This window comes from Sinocyclocheilus anshuiensis, unplaced genomic scaffold, assembly GCF_001515605.1.
Source record: "Sinocyclocheilus anshuiensis isolate Anshui unplaced genomic scaffold, SAMN03320099.WGS_v1.1 scaffold627, whole genome shotgun sequence".
NCBI lineage: Eukaryota > Metazoa > Chordata > Actinopteri > Cypriniformes > Cyprinidae > Sinocyclocheilus > Sinocyclocheilus anshuiensis.
In genome coordinates, this window is record NW_015549703.1 from 1,504,813 (window position 1) to 1,519,284 (window position 14,472).

A 14,472-nucleotide genomic window follows, 5' to 3' on the forward strand; every position below is an offset into this window, starting at 1 on the left:
TCTCATTTGTGTGGGTGTGTGTGTGTGTGTGTGTGTGTGTGTGTGTGTGTGTGTGTGTGTGTGTGTGTTTGTGTGCATGTTTATGTGGTTTATGAGGACAAAAATGTGTATAATGAAATGGGTATGACATAGGTATTACAACATGAATTTGATTTATGAGGACTGTTTCAGTGTCCCCGTAATTCAAAAGGCTTATAAATTATTCAGAATGAGTTGGGTTTTTTTTTTTTGGGAAAATCTAAAAATGCACAAAGTTTTCTGTGAGTGGTAGTGTTTAGGTGTAGGGCAATAGAAAATACTGTTTGCACAGTATAAAAATCATTACGCCTAAGGAAAGTCCACATAAACCATAAAAACCAACGTGTGTGTGTGTGTATGTGTGTGTGTGTGTGTCTCCTGAGGCACTTTAGGGAAAACATCTGAGATGCTTAAATGCAACCTTACTGAGATCTCCAAAAGTCTAACTTCTGGGTTAGTTTTCCTCTGGGGAATCTCAAAGTAGCTGTGTTGGCCTGGTTAAATGCATCAAGTGTCTGTAGGCTATTGCAAAGCACAAGATATTAGCATACAATGTGATGTTCAGCTCACTTTTATCGATCGAGGCAAGGCTGCCACTGTAAAATGTCTCGCACACCCATGTGCTCTGAGGTCTTTGAAAGGCCTTGCTGTTGCGTCACCGTCGAAGGCCGCACAAACTGAACTGCTTTTTTCAGCTGCCAACTGAGATCTGTAAGTCTATTCAATTGCCTCAAACACCTCTGAGATCAGTGGCTGTATTTCTTACTCGTGGTGAGTTAAGCAATTCATCTTGTATTAGTAGTGACACGGTCTTCCAAGAAATCAACTCGGCTTTCATCTTCATTCTCGTGTCCCAGGTGATGTATCGATTCCTGATAGAAAAACAGTGAGAGGGGAATAGAGCAAGAGGGAGTCTCAGCGAGATGGAAGGAAGCAGAAAATGTGAAAACAAAGTGAAAACAGTCAGTTCTTGCTGTGGAAGTGGCTTCCATGCCAGAAAAGAAGCCCGGGGCCTAATTTCCCATGGCTCCAGGCTCAGGGCTAATTTGTGTAAGTGAGGAGACTGACCTCCTTGAAGATTAAACAATTAGCAGCTCCTGAGCCCTCAATGAACACAACCAGCGAGCCTCAGGAGGAGATGTCAAACTAGAGCCGGCCCGAAAGAACCTCTGAGATGTGTGCTACGTTTCTCCTGTCTGTCCTGGGTTGAGATAACACTTGAGAACACCTTACACTCGCAGGACCTTCTTGATTGACTTGTGCATAAGAGGTCTGAATTGGATTTTTTTTGCAGTAGAACTTAGTTGCAACAGCTGAACCTGTAGAGGTTAGAACTGGATTGAAACTCTCAGAAATGTTTGATTAGCTCAAACAGAAGACACTAAACCCATTCTCCTTTGGCTCGCGATGCTTTAATGACTTCTCACTCCATTCCATTGTGTTCAATAGCATCCCCTTTCTGCACCACATAGCCTATTTGTTCCGTTTCTTCCAAACAGACACAAGTCATTAATAATTGGCCCAGCGTAGCTTTTACCAATGTTACGGAGATGTAGTGGGTCTGTTCGACCTGCATTACTATCACCTACACGACCCTGCTGTAATTCAACACCAAGGCTGAGTGTGAAGGAAAGGGAATTGCCTGGGGATGTTTGGCAGGGATGTTTTGGCTGGGCTGTAATAACATGTCAAATTAGCATTTCTCCAATTCAGCACGTACAAAGGCCAGGCTATAATTCCTTTAACCTGCAGCTTCTTTATGGTGATGTGGTAATGAACACTTTCAAACAATAACAACACATCCATATTCCCTCAGCGGCTCTGTCCTTGTTTAAAGCGTGAAGCTAATTTATAGAGCTCAGGTTTGGCACGAGATACAGATTGTACTGTCAAATTTCCATTTTCAGGATTGGTAGCTGATTCGCTTGTTTGCACACTCCATGAAGGTATAATGTGGAAATTTTAAGGTGAAGTTTGTAATTTATGTGCCTCTAGTGGCACCAGATGGCATTGCATTCTGCTTGAGTAGACATAATAACTGTGCCTTAAGCGATTGTGTAGGTCTGAGTGAAAATATAGATTTTTATGGTTAATTATTCTACTAACTAACCCACTCAACTGCATACATGAAAAGAACCCTGTTGTAATGTACCTAATTAGAAAATCCCTGTATCAAGTGTTTCAAAATCATGTTTTACTTGAATTGAGAGTGTGAGTTCACAGTTTGTATTAAATGTGATTGAATGGAAGTAGTGCAAAATAATATCAAGAAAAATTATTCTATTGAGTTAGGGTTGAAAAAAGAAAAGATGCGGATAGTTTAATCTGATTCACAACCACGTGATTCTTACGAACCAATTATTTTTAGTGAATTAAAAACATGCAGCACAAACAGCATAGTCCATTTCACAAACAAATTATTCTTACGAGGTAGTTTGTTTAGTGAATTAAGATGATGCAGCATGAACAGTGTAGCCTGATTAAAAAACAAATGATTATTATGAGACAGTTTATTTAGTGAATGAAGAACATGCAGCATGAACATTGTAGCCCATTGATACCCAACAGTTGTGTTTTGGGTTACCTTTTTTGAAACTTATTTGAAATCAATCAATTCAAGCCGATTCTTGAAAAACAATTGCAATTTGAATGCACCAAAATTATACATTTCACTCTTAGTATAAGAATAAAAAAAATAATAATCAAGTGAGCTCAGATCTGAAAGTAGATCAAACCAGCTCTATATTTGACATCACTTAAGCAGAAAGCATAATCTGGAATGATGGTCACTGGTGGTATGGCAGTTTGTTTGGCATGCACAAATTTGTGATACCAAGGTAGAACATAAAGCAAGGATCACTGTCTGAAGGGCCAAAATGTTGAGCTGAAATCTCAGAGGTAGTGTGAGTGGGGACCTGCATTTCCAAGCAATCTGAGAGAGCAGTATTTTCCCTTGATGGCTCTGATAGCTCATACTATTAGCCCTGCTCTTCATCACACAGCCAACCCCTTTACCCACCTTATATATTATATTTTACAGTTTGAATTTGTGCCCACCCCTAATGTAAGTGTGGATTGCCTCCTCTGTTGAATTCTATTGCTGTTCCTGCCACGACTGCATTGGCTGAGTGTTTGTATATCTTTTTAAATGCCAATCACTTGCAGTTTACATTCCTCTGCGCAGCATTAAAACAAATTATAATCGATTCAAGGTATAATGAGCAAGACAGGCCTACACAAATTAAAAGGAAACAGCCAACATCCAGAGCTCAGGCGTGTAAAGTCTCAGAGATGGAGTAATATTCTTCACATTCAGGCTGCTAATGTCATCCCGCACTGGCTCTGCATTTTCATGATGGAAGAGGTCAGGGATACCGATGCGATCCCGCTTTCATTAAAGCATTTGCGTAACCCCCCAACCCATCTGTCATGATGTCTCTTACACGTAAAGCTCACGGCTATGATATGAAACGGGCCTTCAGGCAGGTTGCAATGTATGCTAGAATCATTCATCCATTTTCTGCCTTCCATTAGAAAGCGCAATGAGGGAAAATGGGAGTTTGCTGATTCTGGAATATTTGTCTTGAAGTGGTATGTTTTATTCCTGCAAGGTTTGAAATTGAATCCCTTTCATGCCATGAGTTTGAATTTAAATTAGGTTGGCCACACCCACAGAAAGTTGAACACACATACACTTCATATAACACTACATTTTGCTTCATATTTAGATTGATATCATCCTATTAAAAAAAAAAATATATATATATATATTATTATGTATTGATATTATATATTGATGATATTATTTGTAATATATGTATTTCTATAAATTCGAATTGCGGTTGCAATTCAAATTAGGAATTTATTTAGATTGAATTTAAAAAGTGTTCTCTGTTCAATTCTGAATCACGCAGAAACCTGCAATGCAGTAACCGAGATGATTGCACTTCACTCGTCTGTTTAAATGTGCCATAGTGACCGCTTTACTAGGTACAGATGGTTTCTTGCAGGAACTTCAATGTAATAGAGATACAGACAGTGTTTTTTTTTTTTTATGCAGATGATGTCATATGACCGTGACGAGGGCAAGCAGATGAAATTAGCATGAGGGGGTAATAGAAATGTTATGTGTTCAGACCCCAGTTTTGCAAGCTGTAAGACAGATGAATAGAGAAATGAGGAGAACAGCCCACCCTGTCATGAGTGGTCTACAGTGATGGATCGCAGAGATTAGTGTTACATCTAACAGCTCGCCTAGTGCTGTGGTAGCACAAGGATTTCTGCATGGCGTGACGATCTGGGGGATTCTGTATATCTAATTTTGAAGGCCTTGTCTATAGTAACCTAGTTTAAATGAGATGAGAAATGTTTGTTTGTTTGTTTGTTTCCGATTAGTGGTACACAATTTTGTTTTATTTTATTTTGCTTTGCTTTTTTATTTTTTATTTTTTTTAAATTTAATTTAATTTTGTTTTGCTTTGCTTTTTCTTTAGTTATTTTTTGTGTTTTTTGTTTTGTTTTTGATATCTTGTCTTTTGATTCGCTTTGGTTTATACTTTTTCTCTAAATAGTGGAGCTTATAAATATCATATGGCAACCACCAATGCATTTATTTACATTTAGTCATTTAGCAGACGCCTTTATCTAAAGCGACTTACAAATGAGGACAATAGAAGCAGTCAAAACTGTAGCAAATTAGCTCAAAAGGGAAATGTGTATAAATAATTACAATTAATTATGATTAATTACAATTATTTATATCAGCTGCCAGTAGTAACTGTAGCAGAATTAAATTGCCCTCAACTTTTGGACTTGCGATCACGTTCTTCCGGGTTTGAAGAGTGATAAATTCCAAAGATGTTCTGACTCGATGGTGATTGGCAGTTTCTTCCCAGTGGAAAGTGAAAAAGAGCTACGAGAGACATCAGCTGAGATCCTAGGATCTTTGGTGAATAGAAAGACAAGGCCGAAGCCTGGTGCAGACTTAAGAGTTGCAGAAGCGTTCTAGGTCACATCCTCATCTTCTCAGAATCTAACATAACCGCAGACTGACTGAGGCGGGTCACTGATGTGAGAGCTTTATCTCCTATTGAGCTCACACCTCCGGGGAGTCAAAGAGCCAATGGTGACTTGCACTTTCGGAGCGAAAGTTTACGACTCTTTGTCTCTGTGTAAGAGTTGATTATCTCTACATACGTTTAGGTCGTAAAAGTCTGATCTGGCTGAGGGGTCCTGTATGTTTATTGCGTGAGGGGTCTGTGATTATTTGTTAATCTAAAGAATAATTGATTTGTTAAATCTAATGAAAAATGTGTGTCTGATTGGTCCAAATGCTACAAATAACAAAAGATCAACAATATACTGTATATATATATATATATATATATATATATATATAGTGTAAATGACAAGTCTCGGTTAGCCTAATGCAGTACATGTAGCAAGGTATATATATATATATATATATATATATATATATACGCACACATATACACACACACACAAAGAAAAACAAGTAGATAGAATAGAAAATATCTAAACTATATCGTGCGCTATATCGAACATTTTTTCTATCGATATCGAAGAAGGTGTACCATCGATAAATATCGATACCGTTTTATCGCCCAGGCCTACTACAAACACTAACAATGAAACATTTGCACACTAAAATAACCCTGATTCTTTCTGCCAACAACTAATGAAGACTGACCCAGAGATGGATAAAAAAAGAAGATAAATAGATAAAGTAGAATTAAAATAGAATAGAAAGTGCTAGAGTTAGAAGGTCATTTATTATGTCATTTATGGCAGCGAAGTTTGCATGTGCCATTCACATTTTCTTATATATAAATCTAGTTGCTTTCTACAATGAGGTATGGTCTCTGTTACGGGTTGGTGTGGGACACACACACGAGGACGACGGAGATAAACAAAAGGGAAAACTAAGGGAAAACTGAGAGTATTTGTAGGGGAGCAAATGAAAGAACTAATGAGTTAATTAATGAAACACAGGTGAACGAAATGACAATTAGGGGCCAAAGTAAAACTAGGTCACAGGGGAACAGATAAACTGAAAACACAATGAAAACAGAACAACACTAAACATAACCCTAACAGTCACATAAAATAATGATTTTGTATATTCAACTTGGCCATGTGAAAAAACTTTTTCTGCATGAAATCCATTTCAGAATCTTCTTGTTTTCGTGTACATTCTATTCCTGAGAAAAATTAGCCAGCGAAATCCTTACCCCTTTTTAATGACAGAAACGGAAGACGGGGAGGAGCCGGAGGCTCAAGCCGCTGTAATTAATGAGGAATGCTCGCTTACGAGATGAAAATTCATTTCACGGGCCACATGAAGGGATGAGACGGCCTCCCGCATGAAGGATACACCACAACACTCCGAGCAGGCAGGGGGGTAATTGATGATGGGGGCGCCTCTGCCGTAAATGTGCTGTAAAAGCCATTAGGAGGGGTTTCAGTCACACCTGTCTGATGTCTGCACAGATAGTCCAGCCCAAGAGAATGCAGAAAACAGAACAGAAGTGCTCCTCAGACACAAAGACGGTCTTTTGAATCTGAGTTCCTACCAGCTGTCAGCACATTTCTTGCACTCTCTAATTGCCAATGACCTAGTGCTCTGAAACTCTGAGAGTTGCCATACAGCAGCAAATTAAATGCCTTTGGTTGTGGCCTCCATGTGATGGGCCTGTGATAATAAATATTCCTGCTATTAGCGGATGACATGGATTTATGGCTCAATCAACATCACCAAAAATAGGATTTGGGCCTCCGTGAGATGGGAGGATGGGGATATGGGCCTGTCCTTGGTTTAAGCAGTCTCTGTGCCTCAGGATTTGTGGCTTTCCTCCATGTTGTCTATGCAGGGAGACTCCTGAAAAGAATCTGCCTGTCATAGAAGTCCTGCTGATCAGGTTAAAAGAAGAGTCAGGTCAAATCAAGTCACCTTTATTTCTGTAGTGCTTTATACAGTACAGATCGTGTCAAAGCATCTTCACAGTAATAAACAGGAAAACAGCAGAATCAATTATCGAAGCTTAAGTTGAAGACAGTTCAGATTCTGCAGTGAAGCAGCTCTAAAAGACAGTAGTGTCATTATCTAGCTCAAATCAGTTAATTGCTGGTTCTCCTCAGATGAATCGTAGGGCTCCATGATGAATTGTTTTTCAACTGTAATCACAATGTCTGATTCTCTTGATTTATTAAGCATAATCGCCTGCAATATTTGCCTGGTGGTTATATTATTAGCAGTGTGCCATCTTTCTGTTCCATGATCATGCTGAAATATCATTTTATTTTATTTTATTTTTGTATAAATTCATTTAAATATAAATTTAAAGGATAATATATTTTTGTTTCCATGGATAATTTTTCAAAGCAGCTCTACAAAAAAAATATATATATATATATTTCGAATATCTTCATGCCTTATAGTTGCATTGATTACAAAGGATTATTGTAAATGTTAATCTTTATTTCTCTATGTATGATATTATAAGACCACATATTCAGCATATAAAAGACGCTTTAAAAACAAAACAATTCAGTTGAAATTGTTTCACTTTTATTGCAAATGCGATAAACCGAAGCTTATTCCCTTCAAATTCCTGTCAGAATAAGTTGAGGACTTTTAGGCTGGAAGTTTCCATCCTGATACATTCTTCTTTCCCAGAGGTATGTCTTTTTCTCTGCCTGGTGTCAGTGAGACAGCGTTTGGGATTATGGGTAATAAGGCATTGACTGCGGTCAGCACAGCTAATTCGAATGAGAACATTGTGAACTCCAGTACTTTGTCTTCACATTTTGAGACCTAGAAAAGAGAAAACAAGAGAGATAAAGGAGCCTGTTTGCTTTCAGACTCTGCTGTCCTTTTCCAGGACACACCGGAGGCCAGTGGTCAGGAACAAATGGTCTGGGGACAGACTATATGCTGCAGAATGAAACATCCCTCTCAAAATAGGCCCACATCCCTTTCAGTAACAGAAACACTATAGATGTTTTTTAAAGGGATAATGCATCAAAATTAAAAATATATATATATATTTTGTTTACTCACCCTTGTGTTACATACAACCTGTCTTTTTTGCCTTTCCACAGCTATAAATAAATACATAAATACGTTTTTAATGTGTATCTGAAGGCTTTGAAATAATATAGTTTCAGACTTTTTTTATTTTATTTTCTATGTTTTTTTAATGATGTTTTTGTCCTTTTTATTTTTATTATATGCACAAGAAGAGCAGCCGAGGTGTTCTTAAAGGGGTCATATGATGCAATTTCAATTTGTCCTTTCTCTTTGGAGTGTTACAAGCTCTTGGTGCATAAAGAAGATCTGTAAAGTTGCAAAGACTAAAGTCTCAGATCCAAAGAGATAGTCTTTATAAAAGTTAAGAGTCAGCCACACCTACCTAAAACGGCCCATAATTATGTCCCCACTGGATGCAACGAATGCCTCATTTATAATGTGTTTTCATGTTTTTGAATCATCGTTCCAGCCTGACAGGGCATCATCACAATGTGGTAAGGGGCGTAACATTTCCGTCACACGCTTGAGGTATTCGGCCAGTCATAATGCACTGGATAGCTGGCCAATCACAGCACACCTCGCTTTTTCAGACCGATGAGCTTTGTAAAAATCGACGCGTTTCAGAAAGGCGGGGCATAGAGGAGAAACAATAATGTACAGTATGTGGAAAATAATGTGTTTTTTTTACCTTAAACTGCATAAACACATTTCATTAAACCAAATACACCAAATAATGTTATTTTTAGCAGCATCATATGACCCCTTTAAAGAAATAAAAAAGTTTAAAAAAATAAAAAATGTGTTTCTTGGCAGAAAGATAATCCTATGCGAACAATATGACAATGACAGAATGATCATTTTTGAGTGAATTATTCCGAGTGAACATTTTTGGGTGAACTGCCATAATATGCTATTAAAACAAAAATTGGGCTGACAGCTAAACGGCATCCAGTCAAAACCAGTTTAAAACGTTTAACTCAAGTTTAATCTGAGCCCTCTGGTGAATCCGATACTATTTTCATGATCATTTCATGAGACATTTACTTGATAAATGGTCTCTCCGGGTGCTTCAGAGAGCAATAAACCTATTATTTATAGGTGCACAAGCCTTCGGACAATTGTTAATGTCACTGTGTCCTGACCTCACAGGCGAGTTCAAAGCTCCAGTGCTCAGTCGGCCGAGTCAGCCTGCTAAAGTGTTTATGATACTAAAATCAGCCGGTCCCATATGGAGAAGGCAGACCCGTAGACTAGTGACTGGGACGGTAGAGGACACGGTTACCGGACCGTAGCCCTGTCACGCAGAGATGCAATCACGACTGTCATTATTACCATTTAGTCCTTCACCAGATGCCCTCTTAACAGGCGAGCAAACCTGACTGCAGTGGATCACATCATCACCATTCCCCTCCAGTGATCGGCTTCTCTGATCTTCCAATCAGCTCACGTCCTCTGAGCCGATGCATTGACCATGTTTACCTCAGGAAGTGACATTTGCAACTTTATTTAGCTCAATGAGTTGTCGGCTATTGGCATGACCTTTTTTGCTATTTCTGTGGGTCCAATAAGCCTCAGAGACTCCGACTTCTTTTCTCGCTTATATCGGTGTTCAATAAACCCCCGTTCTTCATTGATGAAGTCATTTTGCGCAATACTTATGAAATGCATCGACTAATAGAGGAGCGTTTAATTCCAATGAGAATATTTATAAATATACAAGAGTGAAGTCGGAATTGATAAGAATGGAGGTCGTGTTTATGGCAAGTTGTTTATTAGTGGGTGTGATATGAAATTCAAATGATATAAAAATGCTATTTTGCTTGTGTGCTGGCAAATGATTTGGTCCCTTGTCAAACTAGATATCAAAAACAGTTTTTAAAAGGTTTAATCGGGGTTAAGTCTCACACATTTGAGATGTTTCTCTGTGAGTAAATAATGATGGAATTTTTGTTTTTAATTATTTTTTTAGATTTCCCATCATGTGTCTTAAGTAAACATGCACTTACTCTCCTGTTTAAATTCCCATTGGCTGCACCTTTCAGACGCAGCTCTAAAGGCATCTTTCACGGTGATAAGGAAGTGCTTTATGTATTCCGGTCATGTTGAATATACACACGCCTCCTTGACAAATGCAAGGCCGGCAGGAGTTAGAACTATGGGGGATGATAAACAGTTTTGTTTGTGTATCTGTGACTAAGTAAGGAAAGAGAGCATTTTATTTCTTTGATGAAATGCATTAGATATGTGGTGGGATTGAATCAGGTATGCTGCAGAGGTCTTTAAATCTATTCTGCAAACACCATATGTCTGTGAAAATACATGAAAAATGAAAAATATTCAAGGCTTTGTGCTTAAGAGCTGTTCATGTTCTATTCTCTTACTGTGGAGTTCCACTTTTTCAAGCTTGTTCTTTGTGATAGAAATAATGCCACCTTAAAAATATAAAAGTGAATAATACCTTTCCCACATACTCAAAAAGTGTGATAGAAAACATTATATGCTCATATGAACACACACATTTATTCATTACCAAATGCTCTGTTCAAAAACCTAGTGAGCTGCCTACATAGGCAGCATTTTAAGGCATCATGGACACAAAGCCTTGTGGACGAGTGAAGAGAGTGAGATGTTGTAAATATACTTACAATTCACTCAATACCTAAACAAACAAACAAATAAATTATTTTTGTGTGTTATGTATTTTTATGCTTATTGGAGAATTGTATTATTAGCTTAACTAATGGCAGACTCAAAATAATTGGAAATTGATCACTTATGTTCTTTTTCAGTGCTTCGTTAAATGTAGGGTTTTTAGAGAGCTCACTAAGTTTTAAAACATAGTGATAATCTACACATTCATTGATTATAATATAAAATTCCGAATTAAGATTCATGCCTCAATCCATCATTTATGATCCAAAAAACAAAACAAAATACAAGACATAGTTCAATCAAGCTGCAGTCAGAGGCATAAACTGGAAATAAAGATGTCTGCATTGTGTGTGCCAGAGAGGAGGTTTGCTGAGGGGCAGCATCTCCAGCACGACTATCTTCTTCTTTATTGAAAAAGACAAATGAGGTTTGTAGGCAGACATGCTTCATTTTAACATCGTACTGTGGCCCATGGCAAAGTATGTGTGCAATCAATAAGTGTCAAGTATGCCCATAATGTCACATGATGTTTACCTGTGGTTTATTTACATAAAATGAGTGTGTATAAAGAGTATAGCAGAAACACACAACTCCTAAAGATCAGGTAGTTAAAGCTAAAAAATAACCAGAAATAAAAATTCTGACATTTTACTTCCATTGTTTGGTGAACTCTAAGCAGGTTTGTGGCAAAACATGTTTCGTGGCTCAATCTGTGATTTGAGTACAGTATATTTTGCCTCCCTTTTGATTTTGATGTTGGTGGTTTTTTTAAAGTGGGTTAGCTGTCAGATATGGTATAGAATGAAACCTCCTCCCTAACAAAATTATATCCCACAATTCACCTGTAATCTCACAACGGAGCCCCCGAGGGTGCAATAAATGTTTATTACCACTAAGCTTCTTTTATAATACTTCCTTCGCTCTAATGCAGGTTAAGGGTTATTGAAAACACCTAAGTCTAACACCTGACCTCAACTTATTTCAGATTCTCTTCATCTTATTTTTTTCTCAAAATCTGTATTTTTAGTAGGGGAACAATTCTGTGTTTTTCTACCGATAATCTGAGGTAGACTGAACGGTTATGTGCTCGTCTTCATTACTAATGAAAACTTTAGAGCTTTAAAGTCTTTATACAAAGCAACATAAAATCAGAATTGATCATATTTACTTTCCAAAAATGCATTAAGTATATATCTTTTTTTATCCTTAAAATGTTTTAAAGAAATAAATAGTAATTTTGACCACTTTCAATGCAAAAGCACCTTAAAAACATCATAAAGTTAGTCTATATGAATTGTGCACTGTATTTTAGAACTACTGTAATTACACAGTATAACTAATTCAAGACATCTAGTGAAACTCTTCCCAGTATTTTCGTGAGAGAAATGAAAATGTTGTGAACGAATCATTCTTTTGAGGCAAATCTTTTCAATGAATCATTTGAGCTAGATCACAAAACTGGTCTCAAGTTAATCATGAATCATCAAACTGATCTGAAGTTTAACTCAATGACTGATGGTTAACAGCAAAACACTTTTCAAAATGTGACACAGAATGAAGAAAGTCATATAGGGTGATGAAAAAACTTTGATTTGTGGGTCAATTATTCCTTTAAAATTAAAGCTTGCAGATGTGGCCTAGAAAAAAGTAGATTTATTCTACATAAAGCAGGGCCCCCCCTCATCCTGTGAGAGTGTGTTAATGAGCACATGATGAATAAGGTCTCTGTTGCTGCATGATAAGAAACTAGCATAACATACATTATTCAAACAGCTGTAGCTGTGTATCAAGTATAATAGAAAGATGCATAGCTGCATTGTCAGTTAGTCTCATCATATGGTGTTATAATGCATATGCTGACTCTCCTTTCTCTCTCAGTCTGTCTTTCTGGCGGCCACAGAGCGGGTGGCATGGGATAGGCGTGGATGTGCTCGTGGATGTTGTGACAGTGGTTCAGTGAGGCGTGAGAGGGAGGGTTACAGTATCGGCTCAAAGGCAATGCCAGCTGATGCAACAGATGGCAAATGTCTTTGATTGGTGCAAGGTGTTTGATGAGCAGAAATGGCTCTGTTTAATTACTTGTCAAGTTGTCCGTCTGGGGCTGGAGGCTCCTTGTCTGTCTTAGAGGCTTCTGGGACTTCAGGCCTGATTGAATTGCATTGCTGGATGGACTGAAGCGCCAAGCAGGTCCTGCATCTGTTGTTTGCACCATCGGACTGTAATTTCTCTCTTTTTTTTCTTTCTGCAGTATGCCCTGGCACAGAGAATAAACTGAGTACTCTGTCAGACCTGGACCAGCAGTATCGAACCCTTCGTAAATACTATGAGAACTGCGAGGTGGTGATGGGTAACCTGGAGATCACCAGCATCGATCGCAGTCGTGACCTGTCCTTTCTTAGGGTAAGTAGTCTGTGCGAGTTATTACAGGTCTCCACATGATGTCTTGGATTTTGTTTATTGTTTGTTTTCCATAGTTTTTGTTGTTGTTGTTCTGTATCATATCAGAGTCAAAGTTTCAAGGTAACAATTACACCTAGTATATTAGTTACCATAGGTTATTTGCCTGAGTCAGTTTGAAATGGTGTAAAACGAACTTAGGTGTGCGTCGTAAATTAAACCTGCTAGTTTTTATTCCCTTACTGTCAACCAGTAGATCCTTGTTCACAAATGAGATTGTTTATTCATTTCCTTTGCAAATGACCTGTCCCAGTTCATTTAGTTCCTTTTCCAAACAAGATGTCTCATTTACTCTGCTAAAAGCCTTGATATACTTGCAGCAAAGTTATTTTCATTCTTCACTTAAGATCACAAAAAGTGGTCCTTTTAAGATCACAAAAGTGGTCCACTTAAGATCACAAAAAGTGGCACAAAATTCCCAATCACACGGATTCCTATTGAAATGAATGGAATTCAACTGCAAAATGTCACAGAGCAACAGTAAATGTGACTACACCTTTGCACAAGTTTTGCTATTTGGCACTCTGGTCAAGACGTTTATGTATGTAGCATTTTATACAATAGACTGGTTTAAAACAAGCAGATTCTCCGTGTTAATCATGAAAAAAGAGCGTCAGTGTTGATTTCAATTAGAAACTATTTTTGCCAGAGTTCGCTTTGGCAAGCTGTTTCGAACTCCTGAAACAACCCAGTCACTTCATTTTGGCCTGATTTTGCTCTAAATTATGTCAGACCAGGTTGTTTTTTTTTATTTAGCTTGAAGTATATTGAGGCCTTTAGGCTGAATTCAGAAAATCATATGGCAGAAATGGTAAAAGTAGTATGCTAGTGTTGTGTGATATACTAGTACACCTCTGTCCTTTCTTATTCAAAACACTTAAGTTCAGTAGGTCCACAGTCTGCACTTCTATGCTATTTGTGTACGCCATGCTGTAGTCAGTATTTCTGTGAGTTGTAAGTGCATGGAATGAGAATAATTTGTTCACTTAAAAGATTAGAAAGTGGTTTGTTTGTGACTGAAACGCCACTAGTGATGAAAACAAACGATAGACCTCACTGCCGACCTCCCCCCGTCACAATAGCCCCATCTCCCACATTTCAGCTCGTGCCATGATGAGGATAATGGGTAGTCGGAGAAAGGTCAGGGATCTTTTCTTCAGGTACAACATAGTAATAAATATTGTGTGTTGAGACATGACTAGTGAATGTTCCTGTACTTCCGCCACAGCCATATCACCCTGCAGCCCAAGACTGGTTGCCCACTGAAGCTAAGCAGGGTTGAGCCTGGTCAGTAC

General features: G+C 38.0%; 1 protein-coding gene across 1 annotated transcript in view; it reads left to right on the top strand.

Annotated features, from left to right (window-relative positions):
- LOC107660610 (receptor tyrosine-protein kinase erbB-4-like) overlaps nucleotides 1-14,472 on the top strand; it is a 391,742-nt gene that overhangs the window by 172,594 nt on the left and 204,676 nt on the right. Inside the window, exon 2 of the mRNA XM_016449970.1 lies at nucleotides 12,969-13,120. Coding sequence (XP_016305456.1) covers nucleotides 12,969-13,120 — 152 coding nt within the window. The remainder of the gene's footprint in view (nucleotides 1-12,968; nucleotides 13,121-14,472) is intronic.